Source organism: Labeo rohita, chromosome 20 (assembly GCF_022985175.1).
Source record: "Labeo rohita strain BAU-BD-2019 chromosome 20, IGBB_LRoh.1.0, whole genome shotgun sequence".
Classification (NCBI taxonomy): domain Eukaryota; kingdom Metazoa; phylum Chordata; class Actinopteri; order Cypriniformes; family Cyprinidae; genus Labeo; species Labeo rohita.
In genome coordinates, this window is record NC_066888.1 from 28,154,450 (window position 1) to 28,178,302 (window position 23,853).

General features: G+C 34.1%; 1 protein-coding gene across 1 annotated transcript in view; it reads left to right on the forward strand.

The window, feature by feature from the left end:
• Positions 1-1,566: 1,566 nt before the first annotated feature.
• Positions 1,567-23,853, forward strand: part of atad2b (ATPase family AAA domain containing 2B) — a 114,741-nt gene continuing 92,454 nt past the window's right edge. Inside the window, 16 exon segments of the mRNA XM_051139030.1 lie at positions 1,567-1,872; positions 4,580-4,737; positions 8,152-8,183; positions 8,703-8,850; positions 13,412-13,508; positions 13,734-13,860; positions 14,436-14,591; positions 14,799-14,874; positions 15,969-16,070; positions 16,201-16,312; positions 18,573-18,688; positions 18,782-18,875; positions 18,877-18,957; positions 20,395-20,483; positions 20,737-20,896; positions 22,811-22,901. Of these exon segments, the coding sequence (XP_050994987.1) occupies positions 1,717-1,872; positions 4,580-4,737; positions 8,152-8,183; positions 8,703-8,850; positions 13,412-13,508; positions 13,734-13,860; positions 14,436-14,591; positions 14,799-14,874; positions 15,969-16,070; positions 16,201-16,312; positions 18,573-18,688; positions 18,782-18,875; positions 18,877-18,957; positions 20,395-20,483; positions 20,737-20,896; positions 22,811-22,901 (1,795 nt within the window). The 5' untranslated portion in view covers positions 1,567-1,716.

Sequence of the window (23,853 nt, forward strand, 5' to 3'; positions counted from 1 at the left end):
GCATGATTAGCATGTTGCTAGCATGTTTCTAGCATGATTAGCATGTTGCTAACATGTTTCTAGCATGATTAGCATGTTGCTTAGCATGTTTCTAGCATGATTCTAGCATGTTAGCATGTTTCTAGCATGATTAGCATGATTAGCATGTTGTTTGTTTCTAGCATGATTAGCATGTTGCTAGCATGTTTCTAGCATGATTAGCATGTTGCTAGCATGTTTCTAGCATGATTAGCATGTTGCTAGCATGTTTCTAGCATGATTAGCATGTTTGCTAGCATGTTTCTAGCATGATTAGCATGTGTTTCTAGCATGAGCATGATTAGCATGTTTCTAAGATGATGTTTGTTTCTAGCATGTTTCTAGCATGATTAGCATGTTGCTAGCATGTTTCTAGCATGATTAGCATGTCGCTAGCATGTTTCTAGCATGATTAGCAAAGTTGCTAGCATGTTTCTAGCATAATTAGCATGTTGCTAGCATGTTTCTAACATGATTAGCAAAGTTGCTAGCATGTTTCTAGCATGATTAGCATGTTGCTAGCATGTTTCTAGCATGATTAGCAGATAGTTAGATAGATGATTCTAGATGATTAGATAGATAGATAGATAGATAGATAGATGATAGATAGATAGATAGATAGATATGATAGATAGATATGATAGATAGATAGATAGATAGATAGATAGATAGATAGATAGATAGATAGATAGATAGATAGATAGATAGATAGATAGATAGATAGATAGATAGATAGATAGATAGATAGATAGATAGATAGATAGATAGATAGATAGATAGATAGATAGATAGATAGATAGATAGATATAGATAGATAGATAGATAGATAGATAGATAGATAGATAGATAGATAGATAGATGAGTTTGAATGAGTTTAAATGGATTAGAAATACAGTACATAGAAGGGAAGTTTGATTGAGTCTCAAAGGATTCTGGGGATTTTGACAGTTGGAATTTGAAAAGTGCTGGCTCATTTGAACATTCCGTCAATGTAAGTCTATGGGATTTTTCCCAGTTTTAATCGGGATTTTTAGGAAAACTGTAAGTCGGATCAGTTAGAAAAGATATAGCAACTCGAGTCAGACCAGTCTGAAGATCTGGGCTGAGTTTGGAGTTTGTAGAGTTAAAGCTCTAGGAGGTCAGTAGCAGTCAGAAAATTTAGTCTCAGAAGAATAATAATAAATACCACGGTACTACCATGGTATTGGGGAAAACATTTTGGACATAGCATGTCCAAACATAGTATATGACCGTGGGTCACTTTTTTGTTACTGAACGAATATTAAAAAGAAAATGAACACATTTTGCAACTTTAAAAATGTTTTAAAATGTTGCAACTTTTACATTATTCACCAAACACAAAATTTACTGTAATTAAATATACTAAAACATTAGTCGACTGCCAACACCATCAGTGTAAATATAACTAAAAGAAAACAACATATTGTTTCGCTTTTGTATAAAAATCTATTTTTCAAAAATTCCGTGGCGCCAACTTCATACAAGCGCGCGCGCTCTCGTTTCTCTCTGTAGCGGAAGTGGCTCGCCGGAGAGTTTCTGCTGGCTGACAGCAGAGGGAGAGAGAGAGAAAGAGAAATGGCGCCTCGGCACTCTACTAGCTGAGACACAGTCAGAACGAAAGCAACTGACAAGAGCGACAGGACAGGATCTGTCTATCAGCGGGGACAGACAGCAATCATGGTGAACACCCGAAAGAGCTCGGAGCACAAGCCCATCAGTCCCTTCATCTCGGGCCGGACGAGGTCGTCTCAGAGGAACAACCCAAACTTGGACGAGCACAACAGCCGTGTAAGGAAGAGAGAGACACCGGCAGCCTATTCTCTCCGCCAGCCGGTTAGCGATCTGCTCACTCTGGCCTTTTAGAGATGGATGGGCGGGTGGATGTATAGATAAATGGATGGATGGATGGTTGTCCACCTCTTTTGTTCCCAAATTGCGCCTTGAGTGACACTTGGCGATGCAGAAATGGCAGTTTAATGACACGACAGCGCTTAATCGCGGCGTGTCGTTTAGTTTGAGGTGTTTTGTCACACACAATAGCTGGACTTTACTAAAGCCGGCCGGCTGGTTTAATGGACTCAGTGCCCCCAAGTTGTCTTTGTTATATTGGTGTTCGATTCGCGAGCGAATCGTTCTGTTAAACCGGTTCTTTTGAATGATTCGAGCGAACCGATTCGCCGTGTTTGCACTGTACTTTGTTGTAGGGGAGAACTTTAGCAGTAAAACGGACAGTCGTGTATAACTTAATATTAGATAGTACATTATTCAAGCAGGTGCTTGTATAAATATATTTTATCTGTCAAACAAGAATTTGTGTGACAACACCACGATGAAACGAATAATTTTTTACGTAAAACGTAAAATAAGATTATAGATTTAGTACAAACTTCTTGAGAGTATTTCAAAATTATTTACGTGTAAAAGAACTAGGAACACTTTTGAGAGATGAATCAAGTGAATCGGATCAGTTCGTTCGAACCGACTCGCTGACACGATTCGAGCTTTATTTTGTTGCTGTGTGTGTTTGTTGGGCTCGAGAGGCACCGGCGAGCGCCATGCTGTCACGCGCTCCTGCACACCGATAAACCGTCAAAACAAAAGCGCGCTTGACACGTTTTGTCGGACGAAAAACGTCTCGTCCTCCGCGTGTCTTCAACAATAAAACAAGCTAGTGTTGGGGGAAGGGAAAGCTCAGCTGAGACAGACCCCTTGTGGCTCGAAAAAGACATTGTTCGTGATTTTTTGGAAAGTAAACTTTGAACTTGAGTGTTTATGTGCGACTTTAGCTGATTTGCGTTAGCACAGGTTGTGTTGATGTTTTGCACATTTGAAATGATAACACGTAACGTTACCGAGTTCATATTGCAGTGCTTTAAGTTGTTTGGACGCGTTATCAGGGTACTATCATGTTTTTTGGCAGTGCACCATGGTACTCTCTGGTATTCAGTACTGTGGTAGACTCCCAGTCAAAAGTTTTTGAACAGTAATGTTTTTTTTTAAAGCATCTCTTCTGCTCACCAAGCCTGTGTTTATTTGATCCAAAGTACTGCAAAACAGTACAATTTTTTTTTTTGCTATTTTTGCTGTTTAAAATAGCTGCTTTCTATTTGAATATAGTTTAAAATGTAATTTATTCCTATGATTTCAAAGCTGATTTTTTAGCAACATTATTCCAATAATATTTTTTTTAATATTCTGATTTGCTGCCTAGAAAACATTTATTATTATTATTATGTTGAAAACAGCTGAGTAGAATTTTTTTCAGGTTAGTATTAAAAAGTATTCATTTATATAATTTCTTTCCCAAACAAAAACAAAAATGATACTGACTTAAAGTTTTTGAATGGCACAGTGTGTAATGTTACAAAACTTTTTATTTCAGATAAATACTGATGTTTTGATCTTCCTATTCATCAAAGAATCCTGAAAAAAAAAGTACTCAACTGTTTTAAATATTGATAATAATAATAAAAAATAATAATAAATGAACAGCAAATCAGCATAATAAAATGATTTCTGAAGGGTCATGTGACATTAAGGACTTTTAAAATATAAAAAATGTTTTAAAACATATTCGAACAGAAAGCGGTTAATTTAAATAATTAAAATATTTCTGTTGCTCTATATTAATATTGCTGTATTTATGGATCAAATAAATGCAGGCTTGGTGAGCAGGAGAGATTTCTTTAAAAAAACATTAAAAATCGTACTGTTTAAAAACGTTTGACTGGTAGTGTCAGAGTTCCATGCTATTACCATCTGATATCTTCAGTACCATCACAATAGTTTTTTTGAAAGTGTGTGCTGTTTAATTATAAAATTCTGTGCTAGTTATCAAAGTTCTTTGGAGTTATTTGAACAACAAGTTCTTTGGAGTTATTTGAACAAGAAACCTGTACCGCTTCCACAAGTTTTTGGCATTAGAGGATTGTCCTCTTTTCTGACGTTAAATTTGGTCATCTATAACAAATTTCCTATGGTTTGTAAGGTAATCTTTTTTTTGCAAGTTGTAATGTATTATTTATGTGTGAATGAATCTTCAAACCGATTCGTAAGTTCTAAATGATTCTTTAGCTGTTCATTCTAAATTCAAACACTTAAATCCTATCCTATTGTTTGTAAGTAATTTACAAAAAACTGGAAAGGTTATGGGCATTCAGTATTGGAGCCCTGGCATGATTTCATCAGTAGACTGGTTTTATTTTTTTATTTTCTCACCTTACATGTGTTAGGGCGGTGTAAATGTATGAATCATAGAATTATTTAGTCAGCAGGGCGGTTAGAATGAGATCTGGGAGGAGAAAGAATTTGGGAGATGACAGGAGTCTGTCGTTCAGAGGATCAGTAGACAATGAATTCTGCATCACATGAATCCGCAGATTCTTTTTAGGGGACTCAAGGACTCAGCTGTGATATTGCGCCGAGTGTCCCTCGTGCCGATTGTGTTTGAGAGTGGACTTTCTCTCATTGTGTTTCTCTTTGTGTATTCTGCATGCTCCCGCAAGCTTTTTAATATCCTGCACACCTCTATCTGTCACAGAAGGAGCCCAGCAGTGATGTTAACAGCAGTAGCCCACGTTTGTCCCCGCCGCCCAAGCGGACCCGCAGACAGACACCACCAAGTTCTACTGATACTTCTCCTAGTCCCCAGAGTAAAGGCCAGAGAGGCCCATGGACCATGTCCAAACACTGTACTAGGTGAGGTCTGCCAATCTACGTAGAGCTACATGACTAATACTTATTTTGTGTAGTACTTTGATGATCCCATCTCATTCTAATCAAAGAAGCTGTCTGCGCTGTACAAAAATCTTTTAGGTTAAGTTGATTGTAATGGCAGTGTTTTAGTTTTGTGTTGCTTGCTTGCAGTTTACACCATCTGCATGTCAAGCGAGCAGCATAACATGAAGCCAATCTCAAATATTGACAGTAATGCTTTTTGCTTTGATTCTGAAGTCTTGTTCGATTGTCACATGATTTTTTTCTCAGCACTTGTTTTAGTGTGTTATCCTGAAAAGTCTGTCAAGGCTGTTTAAAACCCGCTTATTTGGACTGGTTGTTGAAGTGATGGCCTGAAGACTGAAGGCTTCTGATTACCCATTGCATTTATGCACTCAACATGCGTGTCTGATTAGCAATGCGTTGTAAACATTGGAACATTTTTGAGACAGAAACAGAAGTACACTGTAAAAAATAAAAAACATGATTTGTTGAGTCAGCTTAAAATAATTTGTTACCCTGCTGCCTTAAAATTTTAAGTTCAGTCAACTAAAATAAGCTTATTCAACTAAGTAACAACTTAGATATTTGTGTTTGCTAAACTTAACAGATGGGTAAGTAACCCAGCTGCCTTAAAATTTTAAGTTGATTCAGCTCAAATATCTAAATTGTCACTTAGTATAATTTAACATTTCAAGTTGAATAAACTTTTTTTGAGTTGACTGAACTTAAAATTTTAAGGCAGCCAGGTTACAAATTATTTTAAGTTGACTCAACAAATTGTTTTTTACAGTGTAAATCTAATTGAAATGATTCTCACGATTCATTGATTAGGGCCCTATGATTTCCCTAAAAATGGAATTTATAATGGAATGTCACAAAATTGGCCAAATTTGGGATGAATAAATAAAAAAAATGATCAGTTTACTTAAATCAAAATGTGATATGGACTAGTGTATGTGAATATTAAGCTGCAAAAAGACTATTTAAATATGAATTTAAGCGTGAATAAATGTGCGTCGCTACATGAACACATAAACATAATCTCTAGAACTGGTCTGAAAGTCATTCCATGAGCATTTTCTCACTTATTTTGAGAAAAACTATTGTCATATCATATACAAATAGAAAATAAAGGTTTGGTTTAATTAAAAAAAAAAAAAAAAAAAATGTTGACAAAAATGCATAACTTAATGTGATGATAGTACTACCACTAATAATAAAATTATTAAAACAGTTCCGAATTTGTATAAAATTTTTCATAAATTTCTGTTAAATTGTGTATGTGATTTCAGTAGGGATGCACCAATACCACTTTTTCCAGTACTCACCCGATACCTTTTATTTACTTTTATTTTTGGTACTTGCCGATTCCGAGTACCGATACCGCTATTTTAAAATTTACCGGTAGATTTGTAAAATATAGGGTACAGAAACTAAAAGAATATGTATAATGTTAGTTGGTCAACTTTATTTATCAAATAGATACAGTCAAACCGAAATGTATTTAGAACCCATTATCATAAACTGTGTCCTGCACCCACTAGTAAAAAAAAAAAAAAATAAAATAAATCAAAAATTATCAAAAGATGGTGTATATCTGCTGTCTGAATAATTTTTGGGTTGACTATATATCCTTTAATTATTTTTATTTTTACACTTCTTTATGCCCATTAAAATGTGTTCACTGTTTGTTTTTTTTTTTTTTTTTCTTGCTCTATGGTACATCATCTTCAATTTAATAGCATTAAACTGCTCAATTGCAGCGGCTCAGTACTGTAATCACGCGAACCACTCATTATGAATCTCCTAACTCTCATGTTTTCAGAAATGTAAGTTGCGTTTTTTCATCTGAAATATGCTGCTATTTGGGCTATAATCCAAAGCGACTCAAATAATGCAGAAACACTCGTGAAGCAATCAAAACATGCGCAAGTACAGTACTGCCTATGGCATTTCACACAGGCTGCTGTAGTTTCACTTTCGCCGGACAGTCGTGTATGCTTAAGGTTGAAAAAAAAACGATGTTTATAGCGAATGCCCCTATAATTTTTTTTTATATATCTACGAATTTGTTTTAATCCAAAAGATGCGTGTGCTAAATATGCGAACATCAATGAAGATCATGCAACAGCGCGCGCGCTCTCTCTCTTTCTTTGTCTCGCGCTCTCTCTCTCACTCCCTCTCTCTCTATACCGTTAAATAACTTGTGCATTGATTTACTTCAATTGTTTTTGACATATCTCACCGAACTACAAACTTTCCAGTGATGTCAAGGCAGGATATTAACTCGACAAGCCCGCACATCCCGCACATACGCACTTGTCACATGATGTGGTATCGGCGTTTGGTATCGGGGCATTTTAACGAGTACGAGTACAGGAGCTCAGTATCGGGCCCGATACCAGTATCGGTATCGATGCATCCCTAGATTTCAATTAGTTAGATATGCTTTTTGATTAATAGCTTTGAATTTAATCATTAAAACAGAGTCTAGGAAAGTTAAAACAAAAAAAAGGATTTCAGAAAAATTAAAACAGAAAAAGTGGAACTTGGAAAAAAAAAAATTTGAATTTGGGGAAAAAAAAAATGGATTTCATAGGGCCCTAATTAATCTCAGAAGCCATAATGTTAAATTTTTTTTTTTTTTTTGTAGATTCTGCTGGGTTTAGTGTGTAAACAATAATTTTGTTTACATATTAGAAACTTTGCTGTTATTATGTATATGGGAAATATTGCAGATTTGAAATTTTCATTGTGAAAAGAGTGGTTCGGTTTAATTGACAGTTTTTTTGCATTGGGTATTCAGAAACCAATCTCTTACAAATCTCTTACTTTTTTTTTTTTTTTTTTTTTTTTTAATAATCATGTGTTTATATGTAATGATTATATTGGTTGTGTATTAACAAGTTTCTGGATATGGATTTGAAATAGTTTTAATGATGGATTTACTGGGTTGTGTCCTAATTTCTAGTCTAGAAAAGTTAAAACAAAAAAAGGATTTCAGAAAAATTAAAACAGAAAAAACAGAATTTGGGAAAAAAAGAAATCCAACAGATTTCATAGGGCCCCAATTAATCACAGAAGCTATAATGTTAAAAACATTTTTTAAAATTAATTGTGCAGCTCTGGATCCATCTGCCAACCAATCTGCTTAATCTTAACACTGGACACTTTATAGTTCAGATTAAATTTGTGAATTTGCAGTGTTGTGGGAAATTTGTTTTTAGACAAGAACAAAGAAGTGCTTCTGCTTGCATTTCAACAATTACAGTTGTCTAGATTCAGAGAAAATGCATTAGATATTTGTCTATTTATGTGCTAAAAGAAAAAAAGTAATGTCTTTATACTATTTGTTGTGAACTGTTTCTCATGGATTTTCACATGGTCTTCCAGGTTGTCCACTGGTGCCTTGCAGAATGGACACAGTAAGTGTATATTATTAATTTTAATTTACTGAATGATTCTTTATCAGACAGTTCACCCAAAAATGACAATATATTGACACACTTTAGCTTTCTCTCCCAGCTGTTTGTTAACTTAAGACAATGAAAGAGAACTTAAGGATTAACAATTTATATCTGTAACCCTCAAATCAAATATGCTGCCTTTAAGCTTTAAAAATAAAACATGTAAAAGCAACAGAAATCGATTGAATGGTCATTTAGTCACTTTGCTTCCATGCATAAGTTATTGATGGAAGTATATGTTGGATAACTCTTTTTTTAACATTTAATGGAGTTGTACACAGAATCAATTTTCCCAGCGTAGCAAACCATTCTCTATGTGTTTTGGACATCGGTCATAATATCCATCCAATCATTATCGTTAATAGATGCCTCAAATATGCTGCCTTTAGACAATTCAGAAAATCTGGTTTGATGTCGTTATAATGCTATTGTTCCTTAGGCGATGATTTTAGTAGCCGTTTTTTTTTTAATCCATAGGTCGAATGAGTCTGCGGGGTGATTCTACATCGGATGGGGACCACGGTCGCATGAACGGTCACGTTGAGCTCAAGAGAAGCCGTCGCGTCAGAAAGTCCCAGTTCGAACACCTCAATCAGAGCTTACTTTTTGACCAACTTGTCAACAGGTAAAAGCTACTGTAAATTTTCATTCTCAAAGACCATTTAATGCAACTAAACATCTGAACTGCTTGTTCAGAAGCTTAGCTTGCTTTCTTAATGATGACAGACAGATGAATACATTAACACAAGATTAACTGCATTTATACGTCTAGACGCCTGTTCATTGTTGACCCAACCAGTCAAATGATTTAACTCCTAGTTGCCTCAGAGAGCCTATCTAGAAACATTTTGCGCATCAAATGTCTTTGGATAGACCTCTACAAACCAACTTGGCTACAAACCAACTAGGTTTCTACCTCATAATCCACTAGGAGCTCACAGTATCGAAATCATGTTCTGTTTGGACATCGTGTGCGTACGCTATAATTCCCTCATGGTTTTGAGTAGCTGGTGTATAATTAGTAGGACATCTGATGAAGCCAGCAAAGTTTACTCTTGCAGAAACAGATACTTAGAACAAGATTTAAAAGCGACTGCAAGTGGACTCAGTATGTATTGTGACGGCATTTTTTTTCAGCTTGCATTCATGCACATAATGGTTTATGATATAATTGGTGATTTCCAGCCAAGGCTACATGTATCCCAGGGGTACTTAAGCAGGTTCCGGCTGTACTTGAAAAGCAGTAGACCTTGCTTTGTTAAACCTGTAAGTCTTTGTTAAAATTTTTACAAATGACATGTAGCCACTCTAGGGTGATATTTCATAATTGCTGAGCTTCTGTGGTTTTTAAATTCCACCATACAAAGACTGCAAATGACTGTACTTGAGTTAAACATCTCATCATGAGATCTGTTATACTGGTAATACATTTGCTGTGATGTCTTTCTCAAGGAAAGTTTCTGTGATTGTCCCTAGAACTGTCAAAACTTGTGATTGGATGCACATTTGTGGTTTGACGTCAATAAAGATGTATGGTGTGTTTACACTGCTGCGGTGTTTTCAGTTAATTCCTATGAGGGCCAAGCAGCACACTTGAATGGTGGGTTGACAGTAGATTGGAGAAAATATTGAACAGGTCATAAATGCTCAACTTCATGCAAATGTCAAGAAACAATGCCAGGCAGCAGGCAATTGTTGTGAATTGCAAGTGGTGATGTTTTTCATGAGCTTTTAAAAAAAATATGAGATTCTGCTGGGTATAGTGTGTTAAATAATTTTGTTTACATATTAGATGCTTTGCAGTTATTATGTATCTGGGAAATATTGCAGTTAGGAAATTTTCATTGTGAAAAGAGTGGTTGGGTTTAATTTAAACTGTTTTTTTGCATTGAGTGTTCAGAAACAAATCTCATCTTTTTTTAAGTAATTATGTGTTTATATGTAATGATTATATTAGTTGTGTATTAACAAAAGGTTGGCTTTGAAATAGTTTTAATGATGGATTTACTGGGTTGTGTCCTAATCAGGTTTTTAGTATGAGGTAACATGTTGCAGCTAGTCAAAGACAGATGGTGGAAGTGTATTGGAGAGAGGAGACCTGCTGGTGTTGCACATGAATGGGTTGAGCTGCTTTACTCATTCTCAATGACGTTCTTCCATGTTAACCCTGTGAAGCCTGACAAATAAGAATATGTGTTTTGTGTTGAGTATCATATTTGATACATCAGGCTTTTATGGATCCTATAGTGAGATATACAGAATATGAAGCATAAAGTGGTTAAAAAAAAAAAAACGCCTCAAAACTGAGCAAAAATGTGCCATTTGGTGCAGCTGCTAATATTTATATGGCCAAAACGTAAGATGAAATTCTAAATGCTTTTAATGTAAATCAGTGAGATCTTTGTAACAGCATATAAAATGCATATAAATACCAGTTGTCAGTTCATCACTCCTGATAGTATATGATATTTAAATGCTTAGTTTTATGATTCAGCGAATTTCTGTAGTTTCTGTTGCCAAAACAATTATGGATGCACGATATTGGATTTTTGCCGATATCCGATATATACGGAATTTTATTTATTTATTTTTTAAACTGATTTTGGCCGTTGGCCGATGCCAATACCGGTATATTTCCTTTTGTTTGGAACGCCAAGTCTTTCCTGAGTGGAAGTTATAAGCAAATTATTTTTAATTACTTTATTTTATTTAACTTATTTGTTAGAATTAAATAAACAATGAAGTTCTTTCATAATGACAGTAAATTGAAGCTTCGAAAATAACTATAAATAAACTATATATCAATGGCATTTTTTTTTCTGAAAGATGTAGTGGCAACTTTAACATTGTATTTGTACATTACATTGAGTTGTAAAAATTCTGAGAATCTTTTAAAACAATTAGTAAAAAAAATAACATATTACACATTAATGAATAAAAAAGGATATATAACATTATTTAATTTACAAGTGTCATGTTTGTATATATGTATATTTTTTAATTCATTTTTTAATTCATGTAGCTTCTGACCTTTAAATCAAAACATATTCATGATTTTATGACATCAATTACTGCTTTATTTAATTAGAAACACAGTCTAAGTCAGGGTTCCTCAAATCTTGCCCTGGAGGGCAGTGCCAGTACTCTATCACACACTGAGTGCATCAATCTGTACGTGCATTCTCAGATTAAATGCAGTGATCCAAAACAGTGAATCTAATTATCATTCAGGCAAAACTTTGCTTCAAGAATGAGCCACACTGCTGACACTAGCACATCCTGTGCACATGTGAGTTATTCCTCTTATCAGCAAAACACATTGGCATAATTTTTCATATGGTCCAATGCCGATATTTACATTTAAAGCCATTATCGGCCGATTCCGATATCGCTCCAATAATATCGTGCATGCCTATTTAGAGGCCTTACAATTTTGTGTCTCAAATATGATACAGTAGGCTTTTTAGAGTTAAAGTAAACCTGCTTATGAGCCTGGTACTGTTTACTTTTTTTTTTTTTTTTTTTTTTTGCATTTGTAAATATCTGGATCTGGATCACAGTTAGAAAACTATTTGTCTATAGACATTCTGCTTTCCAATTTAATTACGCTGTACAATTTAATGATTTACTCCTGGAACCACATTGAAATTCCAGTAACTCTGGAATTAAACCATATACAGCCTTAAAAGGGCATTAATATATTTTTAATACTTCTTGAGTTACAGGCATGCAAACTTTGGAGTGAAAACTTGGAAAGTGCTGTTTCCCCATTTTTTATTTTTATTTTTTTTAATGGTCACCATTGGCGCATAATGCAACAAAGATTGCTAAAGTCAACAGATTTTACTAACAGACCAGCCAATCTCTCTGTAAAAATAACATTATGATGCTGCCATCTTTCTTTAGTAATTTTTAACCCTTTGTATTTGGCTCTGAATAGTGAATTACTTGGTAAATATTCATTCATGACATTTAAGGTTTTGGCTTTTATCACTATATGGTCATTCCGTGTCAAATCAGCCAAATTTCATAAACTTCCACGGCTCAAATTTTTTGATTTTGCTGATATTTTTCTGAGGAAAGATGGACATGTATAGTGATGAAAGCCAAAATATTACATATCTCTGGGACTGAATGATGTAGGGCCTTGAAGAACTAGAATCTAAAATCTTATTGTGATATCTTTAATACTACTTGAGTTAAAAGCACGCAAACTTTGGAAAAAGAATATTTAAGGCACTCAGACTGGTACGCTCAATGGAGTTGTCTTAACAGAAATAAACGAGATGCATCTCTAGTTTTAACATTATTTGAAGAGTTCAGATGCAAAACCAGCTAAAAGCCATCTCGGTCAAAAATGAGATAATGATACTGAGTGAATGCTCTCGACACATTATACATCCATCAAATACTTTTTCTTCAAGCTCGCTAAAATACCAGCCTCAGCCCAATCAGAAGTACCGGTACTTACACAGAAACCTATACATCTGAGCCTGATAAAAATGCATTTTTTAAAGAAAGACGTCAGATGGATTTAGCTGGTTTTGCATCTGAGCTCTTGATTTGTTCTTCAGACAATCCTCTTTAAAAGAAATCATTTTAGCAAACTGACCCACATTTGGTTTTTGACCATTGAAAATGTGTACATTTTAACAATTTACTTCTGGAGCCATATTTAAATTCCAATATCTCTGGAACCGAATCTCATAGATGCCAAAAGGAAAGTTTGTTAAGACCAAATATCTAAAAGGGCATTAAAGTATCTTTAAAACTTCTTGAGTTACAGGCATGCAAACTTTGGAGAAAAACTTAAAGTACTGTTTTTCCCATTTTTGAATGGTCACCATTGGCACATAATGTATCAAAGATCGCTAAAGTCAACAGATTTTACTAACAGAACTACCAACCTCTGTGTAAAAATAAGATAATGATGCTGCCATCTTTCTGAAGTCATTTTTATCTCCCTGTAACTTGACTCTGAATCTAATGTGAAAATTGCCATTTGACCTCCCTCTACAAAAAATAATATATATTAGCAAAAAAAAAAAAATAATAATAATAAATATTAGCAAAATCAAATATTTGAGACGGGAACTCTGGTTGATTTGAGACAGAATGACCCTGTTGTTTTATTAGACTAAAAAGTTTTGTTACTGAATATGTCCGAATCTTGTGTCTGTTGCTAGTACGGCAGAAGCAGTTCTTCAAGAGATGGACAACATCAGCAGCATACGGCAAAATCGGGAAGTGGAGCGCCTCCGCATGTGGACGGATACTGAACTGGTGACTCCTTCTATTCTTTAACACTGATGATTAAACAGCAGAACAATTGGACTGCTTATTTTCCACCTCATTAAGCAAACTATTGCCCGCATTGAGGTTATTAAAATCCTGCCTCTGCCTTTCTCTGCGGTGTGGGCTGTGAACCCACTGATGAGTCAAAACTACAAACTCCATTGATTGTGCCACATTTCTCATTTAGATGTATGTTTATTTTTTTTGCTTCAGGAAAACATGGATATGTACTCCCGCGTGAAGAGGAGGAAATCTTTGCGTAGGAACACGTATGGAATGCAGGCGCATCACAAAGTCATGAGCAAGTCAAAAGATCCCGAAGAGGAGGAAGGAACTGAAGGTATGTTTTTTGACTGTGAAACGGCCATATTTGCATTTCAGTTGTTTGCCTACAACTCATTTGTCTCAGTTTACTTATGTAAAATTTTTTGACTAACTGAAAACCTTAATTTAGGTTTCAATGTTTTGGTAAAAAAAAAAAAAAAAAATCATTTTGGTGCATCACTAGTGCTACGCCATGTGATTTGTGTCTGATGTAGGTTGCATGTTTAATGCTGCCAAGCATCATTGCAGCTTATTGCATTCCTATAAAATCATAGAAAATTTAATGAATGATTCTGGTTCCATTTTCAGTTCCAGTTTCATAACGATTCTGTTATTTGAATTAATTAAATAATTGTTTGTTTCAGTTTTTCATTTATTGCGTTTAACAATAAATATGTCGTCTTTATAAGGTATAGGTTTAGGACCGATATTTCATTTGTGATGCATGCGATGTGTCCTATTACTGCAAAAAAAAAAAATGAAGTGTAAAAGGGATTTTCCTTTGCAGAAGTTCTGAATATAAACCATTTTTTCGATTTCCAATGAAAAGTTTGTTGTTTGTTCTAAAGAGTTCTCTTTTTTATTTTTAAGAGTCTCACGAGGAGGGAGAAGAGGATGAAGATGTGGAAGCTGATGATGATGAAGACGATGAAGGAGATGAGGCAGAAGAGGCTGGAGAGGAGAATGACAGACCTTATAACCTCAGGCAGCGTAAAACTGTGCAGCGCTATGAAGCACCCCCAATAGGTACCTGCTCCGGACACATTCACACACGAGCATCTACACTCAGACAACTGTCATTCATACTCACTCACCTGAGCTTTCTGCATTCCTTGAGTCATGCTTGAGCATCTAGAACATCATTATGACCAGCAGATGTTTCCATGCCACACAGCATGTGACTATTGTAAATGTATTTTGCCTTTTGAATGCGTTTCATTTGTGTTTTCTCAGAGCCAGTGAACAGGAAGCAAAGCAAGGGCTCTCTGTTCGACACACACAGATCTCCTGCAAGAAGAAGCCATATTAGGTGAATAATGGTTATTTACAGCAGTCAAGTCCAGAGGTTTTTTTTCTTATGCCTTATTTCTTCTTTTTTCTGGAGGGCTGTATTTTCTTACAGAGTTGTTATAGCTAAAACAATCAATCAATCAATGAATAAATGAATGGAAATTAAATAAGTTATGTGAAACAAAATAATATATTTAAAAACTTAAACTTATTAATTTTAGCTAGTTAATAAGGCAACTCACCCCATCTCCATATAATGGACTGATATGGTGCCCCGAGTTTGAACTTCCAAAATTCAGTTTAAATGCGGCTTCAAACTATTCCAATGCAGTTGTAAAAGATCCCAGCCGAGGAAGAAGGGTCTTATCTAGCGGAATGATCGGTTATTTTCAGAAAAAAAAATTTAAATACTTTTTAATGTCAAATGCTCGTCTTGTCTTGCTCTCCCTGAACTCTGTGTATTCTGTCTCAAGACAGTTAGGGTATGTCGAAAAACTCAGATTGTATTTTCTCCCTCAACTTAAAATCATTTTAAAATCATCCTACGTTGCTGCAGAAGTTCTGACCCAGTCTTTGAAAAGTGAACATGCAAAGATCAAACACCCTTAACAAAAAATGGTAAAACAGCGATATAGGGTGATTTTTGATGTTGAGGGAGAACATGAGATGGGAGTTTTTCGACATACTGTCATGAACCGGAAAAAAACACGGGTCGGGAAGAGCAAGACAAAATGAGCGTTTGACATTAAAAAGTATATAAATTGTATTATTTTTTGCTAGATGACACCCTTCTTCCTTGGCTGGGATCGTTTACAACCACATTTGGGATCTTTTGAAGCTGCATTTAAACTGCATTTTGGAAGTTCAAACTCGCAGCACCATATCAGTCCACTATATGGAGAAAAATCCTGTAACGTTTTCCTCAAAACACATAATTTGTTTTTTACGACTGAAGAAAGAAAGATATGAACATCTTGGATGACAAGGGGGTACATTATCTGTAAATTGTTGTTTGGGAAATGGACTTCTCCTTTAATGTAAAATAATTAATAGTAATAAAAACTACAATAGAATCTCAACACTAAAACAACACTGCTCTGTTTTTATCACCAGAGTAAAGAAACATGCCATTCACAGTAGTGAATCAACATCATCGTCTGATGAAGAACGCTTTGAGAGGCGGAAAAGCAAAAGCATGAGCCGAGCTCGAAACAGGTGACATTAAAACTATTATTAAACAGAACGATTATTAATTCACACAGTTTGTGGCTTATTGCAAGGCTAAAGTGTGAATGTTACTTTTTTCCTTTTTTTTTTGTTTTTTTTTGTCTTTACTGTTTGATAGGTGTCTACCTATGAACCTGCGGGCAGAGGATCTGGCCAGCGGTGTGCTTCGAGACAGAGTAAAAGTAGGCGCCAGTTTGGCAGATGTGGATCCCATGAATCTGGACACTTCTGTGAGTCTGCGTGTTTTAATAGTCCTCTACATTCCTTTACTGATTTACACTGAGGAAAAAGAAGCTTTATTGGACAGAAAATCTGGAATCTGAGGGTAGGGCTGGGTGATATGGGCAAAAAATTATCACGATAATTTTTTTCATATCAGTCGATATTGATAATTATCAGAATAAATGTCAAATTTTTATTCCTTTGAAGTTTAAAGGCAGATTTTTGCTGGAATGTGAAACTTGTAAAAACCGACAGTTAATTGTGGCTTTAAACTATTCCTTATTGTCAGAACATGACACAAACATTAATTCTTTGAATTCTTTACACTTTTTCCAGTAATTTTCTTTAATAGAAAAAAATAATTTCTTAGTTCTGCATGTTTTAATGAGTAATATTGTTTCAAATCAAGAAACGGGTTTGCGTTACCTGATAATATTAATAATAATGTAACTTTTTTTTTTTTTTTTTTTTTTTTCTCTGAGAAATACACATTTGATAGTAACTTGAGTTATGGTGCGTTCACACCAGACGCGACTTGGACGCTTGAACATTTTGAGTTTACCTGCTTCATTCGTGCGTGAAATTCACTTCACAACAGACGTGAATTCACGTCACGGGAGGGGCTTCTGCCAGACGGCTCCAGTCTTGTTGTGAAATGGCTACCATGGATTTTGTTGAGAGGGTAGCTGTGCTTTATGTGCTATGGAAGATTGAAAAAAGGCGTAGACTCGTTCGGCGTCGTGTCTGGGTCCATCAGATCAGTCCATCAATATGTGTGTATATATATAGCTCAAATTGAGTAAAGAGCGTTTTTTACAACTTACCAGATTGTCTGACCTCCTCACTCACTTTCTTCCAAGCAAGATCCTTTTTATTCCTGTTTCTATAAAAGTATGAAGATGTATCGTACAGCTCCAGGTATCCACATACAGCGACGCTGATTTTGTCCTTCATTGTTGTTTCGGATTTCTGCCTCCTCTTGCTATGTCATAATCACGTCACTACTAGAGCAAGCTCCTGATTGGTTAATGCGGTGCGAATATTCGCCAACGTTCAGATTTTTCAAGTCACGCACTTACGCGCCAAATGCCTGAAACGCACAATTCGCAGGATGTCTATCGTGTCTTTGCATTGACTTAACATGTAAATCACTCATGCTTAACGCTTCATTCATGTCTGGTGTGAATGTACCATTAAGATGCAGATGTAGACTTATGTTTATTCTCAAAATTAGTAATATTTGTAAAAATTGTAGCAACCTCATTTTTATATGGTGAAATGTAATTAGTCTGAGGTGACTGTCTGAGGTTTTTTTTTTCTTTTAATTAACCATTGCTCTTCCGTAGTATCATCCATAGATCATGATAATAACAGTCAAAACCACAAATATAGCACCTCAGTACCATGGTAAAAATGTAATATGCTTTCCAAGTATTTGTATGAAAAACAGTAGTCTAAATACATTTAGTATAAATGCATAAAGGTTAATAAAAAAAACATGTAATTATATTCCATTACACCTTCTACAATACATTTAATATGTTTCTACATTATTAATATAATACAGTTCAACACAAATATACCCACATTTCTCACACAATACCACTGTGCAGTTAGTGCTACTACAGTAAATCTAAGGTAAATGATGAGGACTTGTAGATTAAGAAGTCTGACTGTATTGTTGCGCACAGTGTTTCTCCTGTTTGTCAGCGCTGTTTCATCTGGCTTTAAACCGAGTCATTTGTGTTCTTCAGTGAATTCAAGCGCTTCACACTGGATCTCACAACGCTGTTTAGTGAACGCATCTGCTCTAGTAAGTTTGCGCCGCATTGCAGTTTGAACTTTGATCCGAGTGGATAAACAGTCTGAGTGGCGCGCTTTCGTTCCGCCTTTGCCGCATAAAAATGATATTTATCGAACTGTTGTTATCGTTTATAGAGGAAATTTATATTGCACGATAATTACCGTTATTGATTTATCACCCAGCCCTATCTGAGGGTGTAAAAAAAAATCTAAATATTGAGAAAATCGCCTTAAGTTGCCCAAATGAAGTTTTTAGCAATGCATATAACTAATCAGAAATAGAGTTTTGATATATTTACTGTAGGAAATTTACAAAATATCTTCATGGAACATATTTACTTTGTATCCCAATGATTTTTGGCATAAAAGAAAAATTGATGATTTTGACCCATACAATATATTTTTTGGCTATTGCTACAAATATACCCGTGCTACTTAAGACTAGTTTTGTCTTTTTCAATGCAGGTGAAGTTTGACAGTGTTGGAGGTCTCTCCCATCACATCCAGTCCTTAAAAGAAATGGTTGTCTTTCCTCTGCTATATCCAGAAGTGTTTGAGAAGTTTAAAATCCAGCCCCCAAGGTATGGATTTTTAGTTACACAATTACTTTCTAGTTTTGTATGTAAATCTGTATCCGCTGTCATGTTGTAACATGTTTTTGCCTCTCATTGCAGAGGATGTCTGTTCTATGGGCCTCCAGGAACTGGGAAGACGCTGGTGGCGCGGGCTTTGGCCAATGAATGCAGTCAGGGTGACAGGAAGGTGTCTTTTTTTCATGCGCAAGGGCGCTGACTGCCTCAGCAAATGGGTGGGAGAGTCTGAACGACAGCTCCGCCTACTTTTTGACCAGGTGAGCTTGAAGACGACCTCACAGTCCTGATCCCAGTATGACCTTGAATTAGTTTCTGTTGTCTGATATTGTGATATGTGTGATATTTATTGATGAACGGACATTGTGCAATCCTGAATGTTTGTTTTATATAAAAAAGGTTTAATAATTTGAAAAAGTTAAGGGTTAAATAAAGTGTTAGACTTCATTGCAGTTTTTGAATAAATTTCATTTATTATTACATAATAACAATATTATTAAATATAAAAAAACAACAACATAAGAATTAAAGTTAAATCTAATATCTAAAATCTCTAAAATCTCTAAAATCTAATATAAACCATCAAAATAATTAGTTTTCCACTAGTTAAAATGTTTATTATTATTTTATTTATTGTTTATTTTAATCTATAATTATTAATTGGGGTGAGTATTTCTAAAAAAATTTTTCCCACAATTTTTGGAAGTATATAGTATCTAATATATAATTTTTGTTTTTTTTTAATGGTGAAAGTTGGGAAATAATTCTTCTTATTATTATTAGTCAAAAAATTAAATATGAAATAAAATATTAAAACTTTATTTATTAAAAATTAAATAAAGTTAAATCTACAATCTAAAATATAATATAAACCATCAAAACAATCAGTTTTCCACTAGTTAAAATGCTTATTATATTATTTATAGTGTATTTTAATTAATTTTTTCACTGAGGAGAGTATTTCTATAAAAAAAAAAATTCCCCCCCACAATTCTGTGGAAGTATATAATATGTAATATATAACTTTTGTTTTTAAATGGTATAATTATAAAAATACTACTGCTACTACTACTACTACTACTACTAATTCTAATAATAATAATAATATAAAAAAAAAATAATAAAATAAATTAGTACAATTTTATTTATTAAAAAAAATAAATAAAGTTAAATGTAGTATCTAAAATCTCTGAAGTCTAATATAAACCATCAAAATAATCAGTTTTCCACTCGTTAAAATGCTTATTGTTATTTTATTTATGGGGTATTTTAATTTATATTCATTTATTTATTTTTTTTCCCCACAATTTTTTTGGAAGTATATAGTATGTCATATATAATTGTATTTTGTTTCTAAATGGTGAAAAGTGTATAAAAATATATTTACACACCACACAGTAAAACCTTTTTTACCACACAGTAATACCTTTTACAAATGTTTTAAATGGAAAAAAGCTGCTTGTTTCTACTGTACTCTCTTTAAACAGTGTTAGACATTTTCAGATTTTTTTTATTCCCCCAAAGGTTCTTTTTCCTCTTTGTTGATTCTTATAGCATATCCCAAGTTGTCTTTCTAGATTTAGAGTGAATCATATATCCCTATAAAACAGGTGTCGGGCTCTGTTCTCTCTCCGGCTGTTTTGAAGTGTTAGATGTGTGATTATCCAGCCAGTGATGTTTTTGTCTCCTCCTGGCAGGCATACCTCATGAGACCCTCCATCATCTTTTTCGATGAGATTGATGGCCTCGCTCCTGTTCGCTCCAGCAGGCAGGATCAAATTCACAGGTAAGGCATTCAAATTAATGCGGTGAGCATTGCCGAAGGTTTCATCATCGGTATTAGAAAAGCTCCTGAAAAAATCAAGTAGTTCGATATGATTTCCACACAAACGGTTTTGGTATTACAAGAAACGTATAATGGAAAACAAGATTTTCCTTGCTCGTTTGATGTACTACCCACATTTTACACTTCGGCACCTATTCATTGTACATTTGACGTGATTTGCCGGTCATTTTGTCTTCTTTTTTTTCTTTTTTAGCTCCATAGTGTCTACATTATTGGCATTGATGGATGGTTTGGACAGCCGGGGGGAGATAGTGGTCATCGGTGCTACAAATAGACTCGACTCTATCGACCCCGCACTCAGGAGGCCCGGACGGTTTGACCGGGAGTTTCTGTTCAACCTGCCAGATAAAAAGGTGCACAAATACTTTTTAACTTCGGCGAGCATTTCGCAGCCAACTGATACTCGGTGTCCCAGTGCGTCCTCATGTCCCTCGCTCAAAACCTATCCTCCTGAAATAGTTTGACAGTCTTGTTTCAAGTCTTTTGCCGCTGGTTTGGCCGCTTCCATCTTTTATCTATGATTTGATCTGATTCTGTTTGTCAAGCTCGTTGACATCTTGACAAATGGAATGCCGGTTAATTTTGATGAGATTAGTTTAGCATGCCGATCTCTGCTGATTACAGAGCTTTCACACTTTAGTTTAAAACATTTCATGCCCAGAGTTAAAGCGTTTAAAGGGATAGTTGACCCAAAAATGAAAATTCTGTCATTAATTACCCTCACCCTCATGTTGTTCCAACCTCGTAAGATCTTCGTTCATCTTTGGAACACAAATTAAGATATTTTTGATGAAATCCGAAAGCTTTCAAATATCTTAATTTGTGTTTTGTTGTCTTACGGGTTTGGAATGATATGAAGGTGAGTAATTATTGACAGAATTTCAATTTTTGGGTGCACGTAATTTACTTTTACGTTACTTTTAAACTGAGTAACTTACATTTTTTTTCAAAAAGTCATTTTTACAGTCAAGCTTATGTTTTGACTAAATATTGAGTGCTTCAAACTGCAAATAAATAAAAACTACATTCAAAGCATAGAGGAAAAGATTATTTTAAATTTATAACATCAAATTATACATATTTGTCTTAAAATTTAATTTCTAGAAAGAAAATATTAAATTCTTAATATACACTGTCAGTCAAAAGTTTTTGAACTGTAAGATTGTGTTTTTTTTTTTTTGTTTTTTTTTTTAAAGAATTCTTTTCTGCTCACCAAGCCTGCATTTTTTTTTTTTTTTTTTTTTTTTTTTTTTTTTTTTTAAGAAATTATAGAAATGAATACTTTTATTTAGCAAGGATCCTTTAAATTGATACATTTTAAATTTGATAAAAACATTTATAATGTTACAAAAGATTTCTATTTCAGATAAATGCTGTTTTTCTGAACTTTCTATTCAACAAGGAAATCTGAAAAAACATCTGTTTTCAACACAATAATAATAATAGATGTTTTTTGAGCAGCAAATCAGAATATTAGAATGGTTTCTGAGGGATCATGTGACGAGTAATAATGCTAAAAATTCAGCTTTGAAATCACAGTAATAAATGACATTGTAAAATATATTCAATTTTTTTTTTTTTAAAGAAATTATAGAAATGAATACTTTTATTTAGCAAAGATGCTTTAAATTGATCATTTTTAAATTTGAGAAAAACATTTATAATGTTACAAAAGATTTCTATTTTTTTTTTCTTCCCTTTCTATTCAACAAGGAGACCTGAAAAACCAGCTGTTTATGTTTTTTAACATAATAATAATAAATGTTTTTTGAGCAGCAAATCAGAATATTAGAATAGTTTCTGAAGGATCATGTGACTGGAGTAATAATGCTAAAAATTCAGCTTTGAAATCGCAGTAATAAATTACATTGTAAAATATATTCAAATGAAAAAGTTATTTTAAATGGTAAAATGGCTGTACTTTGAAAACATTTAGAGAACATTAAAAATCTTTGAGATCAGTTAAATCAGTTTACACAAACTAGAACACAACTTATTTCAAACATATTTACACTCAATGTTGTGTTCGTCATCTATGCCTGAGCTTTGTTTTTAAAGTTGTTGTAATATGAGGTCAGCTCAGTGCCAGTGTAATTTCTGGATGTGTATGTAGTTTGTCTTCGCAGCAGGGTGCTGGCTAATCAGACGTTAGCTCTTATGTTTTCACCAGCCCCTTTGTTAAGTGTTTATGATCAAAACAGTTTTGCTGTGCGTTTTGAAGTGCCTTGTTTTATCTGTACACTGTTTGTCTTTATGCTCATCTACAGGCTCGAAAGCACATTCTGGAAATCCACACCAGGGACTGGAGCCCCAAGCTAGCTGAACCCTTCATAGATGAGCTAGCTGAGAAATGTGTCGGTAAGATGGATGCAGAAGTGATGCTTTTCTAGCTTCAGCTCTATAGCTTAACCCAACTAGTTGCAACATGAACATGTTTGGGTTTCAAGTTAGTGCGTTCTTCGCTGATAGTGAAAAGCTGTGCAACAAGATCACAGGCATTCAGATTGTAATTGTTTAATCTATATTCAAAGGCAGAGAGCTATTACTACTTGATTTCTCTGGACCATAAAGTGTTTTAATGTCAGATGTTTGGAAGATGAAACGTAAAGAAACAAATGGTAATTCTTTAATCAGTTTGTTTACCGTGTTTTTCACAAGTGTCAACATTTGTTCAAAAGATTTTATTATTTATTGTACCAACTTTGACTCACTGAAGCATTGTATTTGCTTTAAAATGTGTCTTCTTGGTTCTTGTTTGTAACTTAAAGTCCAAAAGCAAATATCAGTTTGTTTTCCCAAATATGAGATGTATTGAATGGGACACAGTATTAATATTTTCACTGTATGCAAGGCTATTTTGTCAACTTAGAATATAATGATAATAATAGTAGTAGTAAAAATAAAGTCTTAGCTTACATTGAAAATCAAGTATCTAAAATCTAATATAAACCATGAAAATAATCAGTTTTCCACTAGTGAAACTGCTTATTATTTTATTTTTTATACTTATTCATTGGGGAGAGGATTTTTATTTTTTTTTCCCCACAATTTTTGGAAGTTTTGTTTTTTTTTAAATTGTGAAAAATGGATTAAAAAATATTTGACCATGTTTTACACAAGTGCCAACATTTGTCCAACAGCTTTTATTAGGTAATATACAAATTTATTAAACTTACATTGAAAACCTTATGATCAGTTTTCCACTGGTGAAAATGCCTTTTATTTTATGTATAGTTTGTTTTATATATTTTTTCCCACAAATTTTGGAAGTATATAATGTGTAATATATTATTATTATTTTTTTTAATTG